The sequence below is a fragment of the Rhinolophus sinicus genome, linkage group LG05 (assembly GCF_036562045.2).
Source record: "Rhinolophus sinicus isolate RSC01 linkage group LG05, ASM3656204v1, whole genome shotgun sequence".
Classification (NCBI taxonomy): domain Eukaryota; kingdom Metazoa; phylum Chordata; class Mammalia; order Chiroptera; family Rhinolophidae; genus Rhinolophus; species Rhinolophus sinicus.
The window spans coordinates 149,178,035-149,195,414 of record NC_133755.1 but is presented as its reverse complement, the minus strand read 5'-3'; the positions used below and the strand labels follow the sequence as shown (position 1 = coordinate 149,195,414).

The following is a 17,380-nucleotide window of genomic DNA, read 5'->3' as shown; positions in this document are numbered from 1 at the left end:
ACTTATTATAAGAAAATTTCTTACCATGGGATGCACCCGAGGACAACGCTTTGCAGGAACTAGTAATGCTTTATTTACAATTCTATTAAACCGGGAACTTTATCACCTTAGCTCTTCAGTGAGATAAATCCTGGGAAGCAGAAAGCATAAAATAATAAAATAGAAATTTGGCCCAGTTCTTATTCCATTAACTCTATGACACAGTAAATTTTATTGAACTTTAGGCCAATATAATATTTTCTTTGTTTTGTGGTGAAATAAACTCTTATCTGTCAGAGATTTTTAATAGAATTGACCTTTAGACATAATTTTTGATAAAATATATAAACCAAACTACTTTTAGTACTTATTTAACTCAGAAAGTTGCTCAGATGACTGAATGAAATAATGTATGTAACACCACAGCACATTTTCTCGCACAGTTAGATAACTGTGCATTAGTTACTGTTACTATCATTTTTCTATCAGGAAATTTCTCTTATATGTATACTAAACCATTATATCTTATGATAATCTTTAATTGTTATCTATAGATGATGATAAGGTAATTGCATTAATGATATTAGTATATGTGAATTTCTTAATACAGAATTGGGGTCACATTGTGAAGAGTTTTGTAACACAGCTAAAGCTTTTACACCTCCTCACAGATTGCACAAGCCTGCTAAAGAAATTGAGAAGAGGAGCAGTATGATTAGATTTGCATTTTAGATCACTGTGGCAGCTGCGGAAAGGGTGGATGGGTGAGGCTGGTGGGGGGAGGGGTTAGAAATAAGACAAATAAGTTAACTCCTATGAACCTACTGATCATGGGGAAAATTAATGCTACTTTTCTTTTAAACAATCACATATAACCCTCAAAACAACTTGAAGTGGTGAATATGATTTACATCATCTTCCAGAAATGATCAGAGAAACCAAGTAAATTGCCTAAGATGACAGAGCTTTAACAGTGGTGTACAGTAACTTCTCACTTAACATTATCTATAGGTTCTGTGACTGTAAGCAAAACAGTGTATAATGAAACCAATTTTACCATAGGCTAATTAAGATAAACAAGAGCTCCTATGACATCTCATCAATAGTAAAACAAAATGTTAAGGAAATTACATAATTTGAAGACCCGCTGAAATTAGAATCAGAAGCCAAGTGTCTCATAACTAGGCTCAGTCTATTTCCATTACCTTAGACTATTCATTAAGTGTTAGGGCTGAGTGAGCGTAATTGCTGAAGTCTTAGCTGCCCTGGATAAACAGATGGCATTAAGAATAAGAACATTGTTTTGGGAGAGGATGATTAGTTTAGTTTGGAGCTTGCTGAGTATATCGGGGTCCCTGGGACACTCAAAATGGGTAACTAAGAATGTTCAATGAATGAGTGTTTATAAAGTTCTGAGCAGAGTGATGGTGAAGCACCCCAGGGCTAGCAAAACAGTCTATAAAAGCTGTAGGCCTGAAGGGATGGTGGAATGGAATGGTTTACAAACGCAAAAGCCTTGTAACTGTAAGTTCAAGATGTCTAATCAGAGCTGTGTCCTTCAGTAGGGAAACACACAATCAACACTCTGTAAAATGATGTATATCATATTCTCAGTGAACCGGGGAGGGAGTTGAAGAATAAATGCCCATCTCTCTTTTTTCTCCTTCTCTGTTATCTTTTGATGTTGCTGCCATAAGCCAAACTAACTTGAATCCAGGGGAAGGGGCTTGATTAACACAATCCATAAAGATTAGGGCGGAGACTGGACCCGGAGAGAAAATGAAGACTCTGCCACAGGTCAGGCAGCATGTGGAGCTCAATTCACCCAAGTGTCAGTCCCAGGGGACAACTGAACATAGGAGTCTGTAACTTACAAATGCAGATGATTCAGATACCGGAGTCATAAGCTGAACCTTAGCACAGCATTTCCTGATGTTTATTATGGGGAATTTGAGCTCTATAATATTGTTGGTGGAAAAAAAAATTAAGACAAAATACTTTTGGTCAGCATAATACATTTTATTTCTTTCATAGTCATTCACAATGTACACTAGAATATTAAAAGAAACAAAACATTCTGTGAACACATGCAAAAAAATGTTTAATTATTTAAACTTTACGATTCTCATATTTTTTTGATCACAGAAACATTTCTGTTCCCAGTAATACTTATCAAGCTCCCAAGTAACAAGTGATCTTAAAAACACTGTGCCATACAAAGTTTAACTCTGAACATAAGTGAAGTGTTGGTCAACCATGACATGTGCAAAGGTAGCCAGTGCATGGAATTCACCCATGAAGGGAAACATGGAGACCAACATTGTTTTAGTCAGGGTTCTCCAGAGAAACAGAACCAACAGGATGCATGTACACACACACACACACACACACACACACACAAACACACACACACAAAAAAATTAAGGAATTGGCTCAGGCAATCGTGTGATTATGGGACTGGCAAGTCTGAAGTTTGTAGGAAGAGCATGTAGGCTGGAAACCCAGGGAAGAGTTGATATTAATTCTGACGGACAAAGGCAATCTGATATCAGAACTCCTTCTTCCTTGGGGCACTTCAGTCTTTTTTCTTATGGCCTTTAACTGGTTGGATGAAGCCTACCTGCGTTAGGAAAGGTAATCTGCTTTATTCAGTCTTCTGATGTAAATGTTAATTATTATACTAACAAATACCTTGACAGCAACACCTCAACTTGGCCAACTGTTACCATGGCCTAGCCAAAATTAACCATTACAAACATCATCAGAAGACAGACTAGAAAGCCAAGGATGAGAAGAGATGAAGGAAGAAAAAGGATAACAGAGCCAAATTCTCCAGAGAGATGGATAGGAAAAACACTCACCCAGGTCCATTAGATTTGTCAAGTGAGATCACGGTGTCCTACTCCTCCTGCCTCTAAATTTATCTCTGTCGTATGTAAATGAGGGTGTAGGAGTCAGGAGTCTCTAGAGGCCCATTTGTGAGATTCATATTAGTTCTTAGCTTCTCAGACACTCAGTTTTCTCATCTGTAAAATTATATTTTTGAAATAGAAAAATCTCAAAATTCTGTCCTCTCATCAAAATTTTATCATGTTTGAAGCCTTTATTTCATTCATTCATTTCCCCTCTACACATTTATTTCATTTCCTTTGTGATACACAGTGGGCTAATCAATACTTTCAAAGTTAAATGTATCCTCTAGTTCAGAGTCCTAAAATCCTTCCACTATTTTGATGTTGTTGTTTTTCTTTAAACTTTTTATTTTGAAAAGATTTTAGATTTACAGAAGACTTATAAAGATGATATAGATGGTTGTTGCACAGCCTCAACAATTTTTCTCTAATGTTAACATTTTCCATTACCATTCACCTACCAAAACCAAGAAACTAACTTTGGCACAATACTATTAACTAAACTACAGACTGTGTTTGACTTTTACATTTCAGTGGTTTATAAAAGATATATTTTTTAAATTATTGTATATGTTATGGGGGTACAGATATTAACATGTAATCACAGCTTTTGTCCCTCCACATTAATTTCTACGGATTATTCTATGTTTGCCTTTCAGCTCCTGAGTGTTTATATTCTACTCAGGACATGGTGGGTGAGCAGAAGCATTGGAAGGAGCCCAAAGAATTAAATTAATTCATGTTCAAATAGGAAAATTACGCCCTAGAAGAAATGATAAGATCTGGACAATGAGAAAACAGGTGGATAGAATGGAATAGAAGAGCCAGCATGGGCTGGAATAAGATTTTAGTGGTGCTTTTGGGAGAGACAAGGGTTTTGGGGAGTAACTGATGAGGCATAGCTAAGAAGTTCAAGTAAAGGCGGAAATACTTAGAAAGTTTTTTGATGGGTCATGCAACATTAGCTATTTCAGAGACTTCAGTAAAGATTTAAATTAATTTTCAAGCATTCCTGGAACTTTTGACTCATTTCTTTTGATTGCAGTACTGTGCTAGGGCTGGACATGAGGTAACATTATATTTGAGTTTATCTGTCAGAAATTCAGCTTAGCATTGCAAAAACATGAATAAGTTTTAACAACTGACTGTTCAGTAAATTTAAAAAAAAAGGTGAGACAAATATGATGAAGAAAAAGAAAAATGGAAAGGAAATTCGAGTTTCCCAAGGATTATGAAATATAAACACATTTAGTAGACATTGAATATATTTCATAAAAAAAACTTACTCTAAACTAGATCTCTAAACTAGAACTTTTTCCCTCTTATTATGTTAGTTTTGATTTTCCATTATTGATTATTAAAAAGGCATTTTGTGAAAACCATTAACTTTTTCCTATTGACTTATATATAAGAGAAATTTTATTTTTCTTCTACTACACATCTGACAATATAGCTAGAGAAGTCTGTCTGATTTGACTGTTCAATAGCAATAAGTTTATTCTGGAGCTCAAGGGGTGGAATCCAAGAATTGGGGAACAGTAAGTAGACTTCTGTTGACTAGGTTCAGTTTTCTGTGGCAGCGCTCTTTTATAATTTTTGTGCTTGTATCAAGTAGTTCTTCCTCTGTATTTTGACCAACAAGGAAGTTAGGGATGAGATGGTTTGTGAATCTGAAGGAATGTAATCTATGTCATTAGCGTTCTTGTTATGGAATTCTTATTGGAACCCTCTTGTGGCAAATTTTTCTATAGAGCATTTTATAAGACAGAACCAGGTCACTCCAAAGCTCTAGTTTGTAAGTACCAGTTTTTCTTTATAAAGTATTTATGTGCTATTTGTGTCACATTCACCTAAACTTTTTTTTTTTATTCCTATTATGCAAGTTTGTTGCAATTCCAAATGGTGTTCTTCCTCTCTAGAACCCATGAGAAAAGTGGCTGCATCTTTAAAGCCAGGTCAGTTTTAGCCAAATGGAGTAAAAAGTCTTGGCAGCTGTTCACATAATAAAGGGTGTGGGATGCTTGCTTCAACTAGTGAAGATTTTATTAAAAAAAAAAAAAAAATATATATATATATATATATATATATATATGTATACATATATGTAAATTTTGTTAGTAATTTTGTATAATCTATGAAAGATGATAAAATTTATGTAGTCCATCAGTTAAAACAAAACTGAAGTCAATATATTAAAACTATTACAACTTGAAAAGTTGTACTCTTTGAGTGAGTACTTGTTTGTTTTTTAAATATCGATATCCATTAGGCATATTTTTTTAAATTGAAAGGTTTCAATTGAGAAATCAGACTTATAAATGTGCCCAACATACCAATAACTTTTGGTAATTTTAAAGTCACACTATATTTGAAAATAGCTATTAAGTCTAATTTCTTTATTAAATCAAGCCCTAAATTCTTAAGGCTCTATTATAAAAATAACAGAATCTTTGAAATGGTACTTTAAAGTAATGTATATTTTTATTTTAAATCATAAACAACTTTTTTCTCTAAATTTGATGTTAGTCCTGAAAATAAAAATTTTAATGTTTCTAGGCATTCTTGATATTTTAAATGTAATGACATACTTTTGTAATCCATTTCCAACTACAGACAGATGTAGGAAAAAGCCTATAGATAAAAATATGTAAAAAGTAATCTTTTATAAATAATATGATATTGAAAATGAGAAGCTATTAGAAAAGAATGCTTCATTTATGTTTTCCTTACTTTTGTAGAAAGACACTCTAGGAAAGTTTATATGTGGCTAAATAAACATTTGTTAATGAAGGGAATAAATCATATATGTAAAAGTCTGGGTAATCACTGAAAGGTGTTATAGAATTGCTGGTTGTGAGTTGTTTGTTGTTAAATAGCTGATAATGAGAAGAGCTGGTTTCTAATAATAATTCAGTTATCACTAAAGGAAAAGTCAAGGCAAAGACAATGGATTCAGGTTCCAAAAGGCCAGCTTAGTTATGCCAGCTGCTCAAGTGAAGTCCTTAATGCAGAGAGCTTTGCTGTCATAGCAACCTAATTACAATGTCAAATGAGGCACTACTACCAGGCTTCTATAGTTTAAAAGTCCCAAGTAAAATTAATGGGGGTAGGGGGTAAGGATGAGATGAAAAAGAAACGAACATTTGTACTGAATTGTTTTACTTTCTTAGTCTTCCTCACCATATGGTCACAAAATCCAATGGGGCACCAGACACCCAGCAACAGCCAAAGTTCCTCTTCAACTATGACTCGTCAGCATATGATTTCTTTGCTTAAAACTTCTCTGTGGTCTCCAACTTTACAGTAAAAATGAAAATTCACACCGCGAATGACACTACTCCCTGTGATTGTCCCTTGCTCCGTCTCCAACCACATCTCTTAGCACTCTCCTTCTGCACCTCTGCTCCAGCCACACTGGTCCCCATACTCTTTTTGAATATATCTAGAGTGCTCCCAGTTCCAGGTCTTGGCAGATATTTTCCCTGCCAGAAAATTCCTTCACCAAGAACCTAAACTCTTCTACTTTTTTCAAAAATCTTTTCAAATGTTACACATTAGGAAAGATTTCATCTTCTTCCACCTTAAAAAAAACATAAAGCAATGCCACCACCCACTCAATTATGCTCTAATCCTCTAAACCAAGCTTTATTTTTTTTGACCCTTACTGACACATGACATTCTACACACATACATATACACATATATATTCATGTATACATGAATATATATGTGTATATGCATATTCATTTTAAGCCTTAAAGATGGACTTTTCTCTAGCTTTAAAAAGAAATGTAAGACATAGCAAGGCTAAAGAACATACAACAGCTATTTGCAACTCTAAAGCTTTTTAAGTTACCTTTTCCCAGCAAAATTAGGAAATAAATGCAAGATGATGTATACCTTTTTTGGAGAATGAAGGGATAAACAAGTAAAGAGAGACTTAAATACATTCTACTCATTCCCCTACTTTTTATGGTGGAAGTCAGATTTACTCCCAGATTCATAAAATAGTGGCTACCAGTTATAGCAAAACTGAGTCTAGAATCCATTTCTTTTTTTTCGGCACAATGCCCCTTCACAACATGTTAATTCCTCCTATGTACACTTTTTCCTGAAGTTTCTCAATACAAACTATTCCAGACAGTTTCTCTTGATACAGAAAAGTAAGAATTAATATGCATTTACTCAATAGTTTAATAAATAGCACACCTAGAAAAATTATCAAAAATTATATGTGGTCATGTATATTGCTTCTAAAATGTAGTAACAGCTAGTTGTTGCTATCATTATTTTTTGAACACCCACTCTGGGCTTCGCACGTTAGCACAATTGCTCCATTCCTCACAACAAGCCAGCAAGGTAGATTTTATCAGTCCCATTGTTCAATAAGGAAAATGAAATTCAGTGTGTCACAGCACACTGCCAGTGTCATACACAACCAAAAAAGGGTCAAAGATGGAATTCAAACCAAGATCACTGACTCTCTTGCCACATGCCTGTATGTAGATAACAAAGAATAACTCTAATAACCTCTGGTATAATTGAGCTTATCTGCTTACATAAAAGTTTCCATGATCACAGTAACAAGTGAGGTCCCAAGCCAACAGCTGCCACTCTAGAGAAACCAGGTGACAGTAACAAAGTATGTTGGAATGCATTGTTAGGAAAGAAACATGTCTTTATTTGCTTGACTAAGAATACATCAATCCTAGCCATAGAGGATTAAAAGGAGAGCACCCATCCCACCTGTAAAATTTGGATAATCTCTACATTAAAAAGGCAGAGAGGGGAGGAACCAAACATAGGATGAAAATAAAACATTTGCATTTGTTTTCTCTTTTTGCTAAGAACAGGCATCCTAGGAAATTTTACAATTGTAATTAACTATTGTGCATTCTCTGGCTTTGAGATGGCATAAAAAACATTTAAAAGCAAGAGAAAAGCCCATTGTAAGGGCTTGGAAAGTAAAAAGTAAGTCTTTTAATTTTTCTTTCATCTGATGTTAATTTATGCAGAAGCTAATAACATATTTGTGGCTCAGAGCTACCCATTGTGGAAAGGATTTCTCTCTCTACCAGACCGTCCTGTGATCCCTGCCAGATACAGCCACCATTTCAGGGCTGATGACACTTTTACTAAAGAAAGGCAATATGCTTATAACTTCACATTCTATAGACACATTTAATTGTGGACCCTATGAAAACCTATGACATTATATGTTCTGACTCTTCTCTAGCTGTTACAAAGCAGCAAACGATGGGGGGGTGGGGAAGTGGGGGGGCAGTGAAGAGGAAAATAGATGAGTGAGTGCATAGTTAGACGGAAAGGGAAGAGTATTGGTAACTACTGAGGAAGAAAAGAGTCAGGGGAAGGAGAGATTTCATAAAAGAACCATGGGTTACTTTTATATACAAGCAGCATATAATTAAATTGTCTTTTTTAAGTGAAAAACCTAATTCCCCTGCTGCCAAATCACCTAGAGAATAGAGACAATAGTGCTTGAAGAAATGCAGACTCTTCAAAAGTTGATGTTTTAAATGAATTCACCATGAATAAAGTATGTCCCATAATGACAGCTTAAAGGTCTAATTTATAAAAATGTTATTAAAGTACATTATTTATACCTGCTTTTTGTGGACTTCTGCTCTTATCCATGACTTTCACAGTGTATGGTTATAATCATAGGCAGAGTGTATTATGAAAGCATTAATTCAATCTGAACTATGGTGAGACTACTGTATCACCACAATACAACCCTAGATATATTAATTTAAGGGTAGAATTTATTGCACAGGAGTGTTCTCTTTTTAAAAAACGAAAAGAATGTCTTCCATCTTGTGGCCTCAAACATCTTCTTTCATTCTGAGGTTCACTTATAAGGTTGACTAATTGGCACTAACTTTTAAATGAAATATTTATTTATCTACATTATGAAACTTAGAGACTTGGATACTGAGTTGTGATTTTATTATGACAATGGCATTGACTGTTGATATGGGCTAAGAAATATTTACAAGTACTCTGCATTTTAATTAATCCTTTTTCTGGTGCATGCTGGTAGAAGGTGATGTTTAGCAAATGCCAATTCAATTATCTGGCATATGCATTTATTCTGATAACATGGAAAATGCCTTGCTACATAAAAATTTCCCAGAGAAGCTGGAAGTAATGATACATAAATAAAAAAAATCTTTACTCAGAATTTTAAACATGATTTGCATATTTAATATGTATGAACCTTTAGGAAAAGGCAAAGTGGAATTCAATTGGTTTATTTCTAACTCTGGAACTATCAAAATTTGACTTTTTCACTTTTTGCTTCTGATTGGATGATCTGTGATGGTATACTGTAGTTGCATTTAGACAGAACGTGAATGTGTTTCTCCCTTCGACACTAACGTACCTATAGGAGTCATAAAAAGGGATTCTTTATAAATTAGACTTCTAATACTGAAAGAAAGTGTTATCTTTGATCTTGTAGGTAAAAAAGGAACAGCTGCATCCAATATTTAATAAGATGCAGTCATTAGTAGACAACTACTAATTCAGCATTCACACTAGAACTACTCATTGAATTTCTTCAGCATAGTAACAATCTCTTAATAGCTCTGAATAATGACAATCTTGGAATGCTTGGCATCTATACTTGCAATGAGAGACAAATGACAAAAAGAAAGCTATTTCAAGTAAAATAAATAACACTACTAACTGAAAGTAAAAATCAGTTGATTTCCACAATTAACTGTTCTTATAGCTGCCTCAAACAAAAAAGCACTGAATATTCCGTTTCAACAACTCTGTACTTCTACATGGCTTTGTTATTTGAAATGAGTACACTTACCAGAGAAATATCCAGAGATGTCCAGTTGTTACATGGCTATGGCTAGGCATTTGAGTTTCCACCTGTCCCTCAGAACAAGACGTTCTCAGGTATCTGAAACAAAAATCTTTCATGAAGTCTGCAGGTAATGCCTATTGTTTTCTGTGGCCTCTAGACCTCCTGCAACCACTGGGTGCAAAGATCGTCTGAGCACCCTCCCTGATACAAGCACTCAGAAAGGGCAGTGGAAGTTCTGTTCCCAAACCACTGCCAGACAATTGTCACCAGGCTCCAAATGCCTGTTGACATGAGGCAGATTTGAAAAGCAGTTAAATCAAAATAGATATTGTTAATGGTCGGGTGTATTGTTTCTAATGAAACTGAGCACATGAAAAGAAAAATTATGTTAGCTTACCTGTTGTTCCCTTCCTCAGAAAAAACCAGGGGTGCCAACAAAGTGTATGCACATGACTTGTATTCATCTGTCATTATCGATATATATTGAGTATACAATTTTAATACAGTTTTTCCTTTCTTAAAATATGTATACATTTTTTTTTTTGGCACTTATCTACATTTTGAAGCTTAGAGACTTGGATACTGAGTTGTGATCTTATTGTGACTATGGCACTGAGTTTTGATGTGGGCTAAGTAATATTTGCAAGTACTTTGTATTTTAAATAACCCCTTTTCTGGTGCATGACAGCAGAAGGTGATTAACATATTAATTTAATATATTAACATTTCACTGTAGGCACTAGATGATTGTTTGGTTCAGAAAGCTCAAACTATCTTGTTTATTAGTTGTAAACAATATTAGCAGCCAACAGTTTTATGCATTTACTGTGAGCCAGGCACTATGCAGAATGCTTTGTAAACATTATCTCACTTTGAGGGAGGTATTATTATCTTACAAATGAGGAAAATAAGGCTTAGTAAGATTAAATCACTTGCTCAAAGTCACAAAGCTATCTGGAGGCAGAATTGATTTAACAGTAATCCTTCATTCCAATCCTGGTTCTCCTTTTGTACTACGTTTTTCTAAAGTAAACATTTTAAATTTCTTCTCTAGAAAAAGAAGGGGAAAAGAAGAAAGCTGAGAAGAAAGTCACTTCTGAAACAAAAAAGAAAGGTAGGTATTTAAAAACTGTCCAACACATATACTGATTAGTAGCCATTTAAAATGCTACTGGTAAAGTCATAAAGCTATTGTTTTCTAGGAAAGAAATCCCCTTAATAATCTTATTATTGCTGTTATTAACAAACACTCTTGAGACTTAAAACTATTTCAAATAAACTTGAAATTGATAAATTTTTAAAAAGAAAATTTGAGCCTAAAATACCTTTTGAAAATTGTTATTAATTGTTTTTTTGTTTTTTTTTTCCCTTAGGAGTAGCTGTTCAATTCTAATTTAGTACTTTACTTGACTATGTATATGAATATGATGACTAGTACTCAATTCACTCAGTTTAATAAAACATGTTTTTCCAAAGAGTGAATTATTTAATGTATAAGGAGGAAACTAGTTGATTGGTTTGCTGTATCTTCTTTTTAGACGTTTTTTTTGTTTGTTTGTTTGTTTTTCATATAGTGCATACAAATTCCAAAGTGAGCCTTAGAGATTTCTTAATTTCTGTCATGCTTCCAGTGGCCTGATAGCTCAGGGAACATTTATATATTTCTTTAAAAATCCTTAGAAAAACTATTGAATTATACTATAGCTAACAATGCCATTTAATATTTCCACTGTCACAAAGACTTTTTGACCTTAGCTAAAATTTGCTCCCTTCCTGAGGAGGAAGCAGACCAAAACTGCTGTTCTGTTATGAAGGTGCCAGGTCACTCATATTTGACATGATTCATGGCTCTGATTTAGGATTACTCGATTCAAGATCAATTGGATGCCTTAATGGCAGTCATATGTGCCCTAATATGTAAGAATTAAACAGACAAAGGCTTATAATTTTCTCATTTTACTACCAGAAAAAGAAGATGTCAAAAAGAAAACTGAGAAGGAAACTGCCACTGATGTGAAAAAAAAAGGTATTGTACTTCCTTTGTTTCCTTAGTTAGGTCATGTTCAGGATGTTTGCATCAGGATGTTTGAAGGAATCTTGAGGCAAAGTAAACAAATTGGATACAGGTACTTCAATCTGTCCATGTACGGACTGTCAAAGTTAAACAGGGAAGGGAGACTTTACTCAAGGCTATCTCAACAGAGGCAAGTGACAAGAACATACTCTGAACTCAGTTCCATTGAAATAAAATGCAGACCTGCAATGGGATGGAGGGGGCGGTTGCAGGCCATCTCTGTTTCCTAACTGGCCTTACTCAAAGAAAAAGTAAAGTCTTATCTTCGTGACAAGAGTGTAGTTCACAATTTGGATCATGGGACTCAAAGGAGTTAGGTTCTTACCCGCTCCCTCACCCCACCCAGAGACACAGAAACTGGGAAATAGAGGTATTATCTTTGTTGATGGTTACATTTCAAATGAATGACTCCCAGGTCCCTGAGAAACACATTCCTGAGTTGTAAAACTGAAAGATGTTTTTTTAAAATATTTATATTTCAAAGGAGCAGAGAAAAAATTTACAAGTTTTCTAAAGTAAATGCTCTAAGAAAAGGGATGGCAGGCGCTTAAGGTCAGGACGAAGACTGTCTTAAGTTTAGAGAAGCTGAGGGGAAATTTAGGCCATTTTTGTGAAGACATAATGAAATTGAGAAGAACTGCATAGAATAATGACACCAATTGGCAAATATAAGAAGCTGAGAGAGAATAATGCATCCCATTAAGAAATAGCATTGTTCAACAGCTTAGATTTTTGCTTTAAACTTAATTCTGCTTTTATTCTTGTTCAAACATAAACATTGATTTCTATTCAGTTTAAGCTTAAGTCTAGGTAGTAAAAAATATAGTCATCTCAAGTATTATGGTTCGGTGATAAGGGTCCTTACCCCAAATATTTCCTCCACTAGTGTCAGTGATACTTGAAATTGCACCATTACAGATAATCCATTCTTTTGAGTTATGAAGGAATTGGCTCTATTAAAATACAAATCTCTTAGAGCCTGTATATATGGGGTAACAGATTAATTCCTCACATCTACTAACACTTAAAGTGAGTGAGATTTCCAGATCTTCCCTGTACAATAATAAGCTGAAAACAATGCCCTGGAAAATGAGTCATTAGGTAAGCTTGCATGAGGGAGAGGTTAAAGGTAGGGTATTGTCTAAAGAGAGCAGGCAGGACTGGACGGCATTAGTAAAAACCCTTAATTCCTAGGAAGTAATAGTGAAGATGGGAGAAAATAAAGATGTTGGTGAAGGACCCTGAGAAAGGAGACCATAGGATGCCAAATAGGTATTGATCTTAGTAAGTAGCTAATAGGAATTACAGGGACTCCCTGATGTCATGCTATAAGGGGGTTAAAAAAAAAAATTGTAAAACTCTGAGTTGCATGATTGTATGCTTCATGAAATGTCCATAAAGAGATAGACCGGCGTTTCATCGGTCTGGCAGTTGATTGACAATTACTTTAGATTTGAATTTTATTATTAAGGATATTATTGTAGAGTTTATTTTGATACTGAACATCTATTCATTTAGTTTTATTTAAAATGTTCTTTATTTCCCTGATGAATATTATATATATGTGTATATATACATATATATATATATATATATATATATATATATATATATTTAGTAAAAAATATAGTCATCTCAAGTATTATAGTTTGGTAATAAGGGTTATTACCCCAAATATTTCCTCCACTAGTGTCAGTGATATTTGAAATTCTACCATTAGAGATATTCCATTCCTTTGAGATATATAGATAGATGATAGATAGATGATAGATAGATAGATAGATAGATAGATAGATAGATAGATAGATAGATAGATGAGAGATAGAGATAGAGATATATATATATAGATATGTTTCTATGTATATCTCTCTATATATAATCATAAGAAAGGGAAAACACACTTTTGATCAAATGATGATACTGAGAAACTGGTTACTTGGGTCAGCGTATCTGTGATAATTACATGATTGGGTGCTAAGAGAAACACAGTTTTTCTTCCTGGACCATCAGTTTTACTAAAGTATTTGCACAATTAAGTTGCGAATTGTAATCTTTGATGTATTTGTCATATGTATGCAAAATCAGGAAAAACACTTTGGGCAAACTCAGTGGTGTGTATGTGGTGAATGTTTCATTTTGGTTTTAGTTTTTGAGGGAAAAGGCAAAACATGTTTATGTACAGTGTGTGATGCAAAAATCTGACATTTCTATGCAACTGGGAGACCTGTGTTATTAGCTCAGCAGTCATGTCAAAGTGAGGCTGTGCACCACTGGCAAGAGAACTGATTACACCAGTACCACGTCCTACAAGGCCAATGCTCATCCACTGAAGCAGAAACCTTACTGCGTGATGACTCAGCGCATCCAGGGAAGGGCTGCTCAGCTTGTGCTGAAAAACAAGTTTGTCCTTCTGGGAGCAAGTTTTCTAGTTATTTGTTTGTTTCTTTGTCATGTTTACTTTTGAATACACAAAATACCATTTGGCTGTTACAAATCAGTTCAACTTCCTGATGGAAATATGTGTAAATTATTTGTTTATAGGCTCTTAGCCCCCAAATACTCAGAAGTGTGTGTGTGTATGTGTGTATGTCTGTGTGTGTGTGATAGATTCAGTTAATGCTGATTTTTAACTTGTGTCTCTTTTCAGAGTTTAATAATTCTCCCAACATCTTTTCATGTGAGAGCAATATGGTTTAAAAGAAACCAGTTTGAAACTTGTTATAAAAATAATAAACATTTCTTGAGATAATGAGAGAAATTGAGAGTGACCTGAAATCTTGAAGAACTGAGCACCCATATGTCATTTCTTTCCAAAATAGAGAAATAGAGCATATGACATCATTACTCTAGCCCCAAATAGTAGCAAATCTATAAGACATAAGATATGCCAGATGCTTATTTAATATATGGGTTTTATAATGATATTTTATTATATTTAAATTAACTTTTTATTATTTATTAACTTTTTATTATTTAACATATACCTTTATTTATGTTATATTATTTTACTTTATATTTTATTATTATGTAGATGTAAAGGAACCTAAGGATAAAATTCTATTGGGTGACAAATGAGCATTTAATGCATGAAACTGATAAATCACACTTTGCTAATAATAATCTATGTTAGGGAAGAATAGATATAGTTTTATGATATAAACTGCCAAACTAGGAATTAATTATGGTTGAAACGAGGTAACTGATATATCATGGTTTATTACAACAATCTCTTGTTTTATATATATTTGAAATCGTCCATGGTGGAAAAAAATAACATCAAATATCTGCATCAATTATCTACAAAAAATAACATCAAATATCCACTTAAAAGAAAACACAAAAAAACATTGTATGAATGAAAACTATATTTTAGTGTTAAGAAGTATGTTTCAGCCTGAAGAAATACCATGAAAAAGGCAATCTAAAAAGGAAATACAAATTTTATAAAACATCTCCCTATATGTATATCAGACTTCAGTGTTAGACATATGAACCACTCAGTATGAACATAAGGGCTTCTATACAGGGAACTGGGTGCACACAAAATAGTAGGAAGGACTGGAAGAATTGAAGGCAATGCCACTGGATCATCCAGCACCACAGCACATCAGTGGTCAGGAAGCTGCTTCATTCATCAAAACTGCCTCCATAGCCTCCTCTTCACACCCACAAACTAGACACTGAAAATGTTGAGGCTTGCGTCAGCCACTTACTCAAGTCATGTGACCTTATTTGCCAAAGCATTTCTGCTTTTCAGTCTCCAGTAGGTGCATTTATTTGGTGGAATTAAATACACTGCAAGTGAGTCTGGAAGATGCAGCTTTTTCACATTCCAGTTTTTCCAACTGGAGGGAAGGTAGAATGGAAATTGAAAGAGGCTATCCAAGGAATCTACCAGAAGTATTTTAGAACATACAATCTTTCAGAAATGTTTTAGGACATAAACTTCATAAAATAAGTGATGGTCTTTAAAGGCCTGAATTGTAGTGATGAAACCTATCTTTGAGTGCCTCCAAAAGTTGATGAATATGGTTCAATCAAGCAACATGAAAAATGTGGCAATCTACAGTGCTCGCATATCTCACTTAAGTGTAGTTTATGTTGTTCTTTACCTAAACTGTGTATAAAAGAAGCATAGATTTTCTTCCTTTCTTCATTCCACAAGTTGATGTATCTGAATAAATAATTTTCTTAGTGCTTGACGAGATTATAATGGTTAAAAAAAATTAACAAGTTGTGTTTTCTTGTAATAAAACAATAATAAACTTGAGAAAATACATAGACCAGCATAGAAATAAGGCCAAAACCAAGATGATTCATTTCTCTCAGGTTGGCCTTTTTGGAGTTATAAGTTATTATAAACTTTTTGGACTTAATTTTATTACCAACCTATGTGTTTACCAGTTTACTAATTTTGAAGATAATTTTGACATAATAACTGATAGGTAATGGTATAAAATTATGTTTCATTATCACATTTTACAAAATGATTTAAAAAAATATTTAAATAGAAGTGTAAACTACAAAAAGGATCCTGAAAAATCAGACTAATTTTTCTGTAATAAGCTTCTAGAAAGGGACAAATTCACTCATTCATTTATTCTTGCATATATTCTTGTAGGAAATATTCATTAAATGCCTACTATATTCCAAGCATTGTCCTAGGTGCTCAGTACACAGAGGTGGATAAATGGACATAGGCCCTTCCCTAATGGATAATAATTTGATAAGGGAGGCACACGGTCAATAAGTGGACATAATGTCCATAAGTACCACTTAGGGGAAGGGTCATGGAGAAAACATATTTGGGGGCAATGATAGAAAACAATAGCTGGGGGTAGGGAGCTATTTAGGTAGAAGAGCAGGTTAGAGCAGGCCTCTCTCAAAGACAACATTTAAATTGAAATCTGTTATATCGAAGGATCCAGCCACTGGTGTGTGCCTCTTTCTGTGATGTGTGAATATGGTGTATCAGTCATGTGTAAGTGTTTAGATTTATTAAAAGTGTAATGGGAAATTCTTGAAGAGTGTTAGCAGTGGGAAAAAAAAAATTCTGATTTATGTTTAATACAAGTATATTCTCCTCTGGGTAATAGGTTAGAAGTAGAAAAGAGAAGAGGTAAGCCAATTAAAAGGTGGTGTCATTTATTAAGATGGGGAAGTCTAAATGGGGAAGAGCTATGATGGAAACAATCTAGAGTTTCCTTTTGAGGATGTTAAGTTTCGGGTGTATGTGATGCACTGTCTATATTTTGCATTAGGAACTATTTTAAGTGCTTTACAAATATGAATTCATTCAATCTTTGAATAAATCAAGAAATAAACTATTATATTCCTGATTATAAAATTGAGGGACCTAAAACACAGAGAGTTTAAGTAACGTGCCCAACCAAGGTCACATATTAGTGTTTAGTCAGGGCCAGAATTGTAACCCAGACAGTGTGGCTCCATCGCCTGTGTACTCTCAACGGCTAGATATAAGCATCTGGAACTCAGAGGAGATTCTGAAGTGAAACTATAGGTATAGTAATCCATATAGATCAGAGTTAATGCCCTAAAGATAGATGAGATGACCCA

The 17,380-nt window shown here is 34.2% G+C and overlaps 1 protein-coding gene and 1 long non-coding RNA gene across 25 annotated transcripts in view; one reads left to right on the top strand and one right to left on the bottom strand.

Annotated features, from left to right (window-relative positions):
* LOC109446266 (uncharacterized) overlaps positions 1-9,964 on the bottom strand; it is a 77,075-nt gene extending 67,111 nt beyond the window's left edge. For 3 of the 5 annotated variants that reach the window (XR_012496735.1, XR_012496733.1, XR_012496734.1), the window contains exons 1-3: positions 9,733-9,964; positions 2,841-3,005; positions 25-130 (exon numbers count right to left, since the gene is read on the bottom strand). This is a non-coding gene — a long non-coding RNA (uncharacterized LOC109446266). Of the gene's footprint in view, positions 1-24; positions 131-1,853; positions 1,937-2,840; positions 3,006-9,732 lie in introns of all 5 variants that reach the window. The other 2 variants (XR_002137178.2, XR_002137182.2) reach the window with 2 other exon arrangements.
* TRDN (triadin) overlaps positions 1-17,380 on the top strand; it is a 339,477-nt gene that overhangs the window by 154,928 nt on the left and 167,169 nt on the right. For 18 of the 20 annotated variants that reach the window (XM_074333525.1, XM_074333529.1, XM_074333528.1 and 15 more), the window contains 2 exons: positions 10,784-10,843; positions 11,696-11,755. In XM_074333525.1, coding sequence (XP_074189626.1) covers positions 10,784-10,843; positions 11,696-11,755 — 120 coding nt within the window. The remainder of the gene's footprint in view (positions 1-10,783; positions 10,844-11,695; positions 11,756-17,380) is intronic. The other 2 variants (XR_012496732.1, XM_019729506.2) reach the window with 1 other exon arrangement.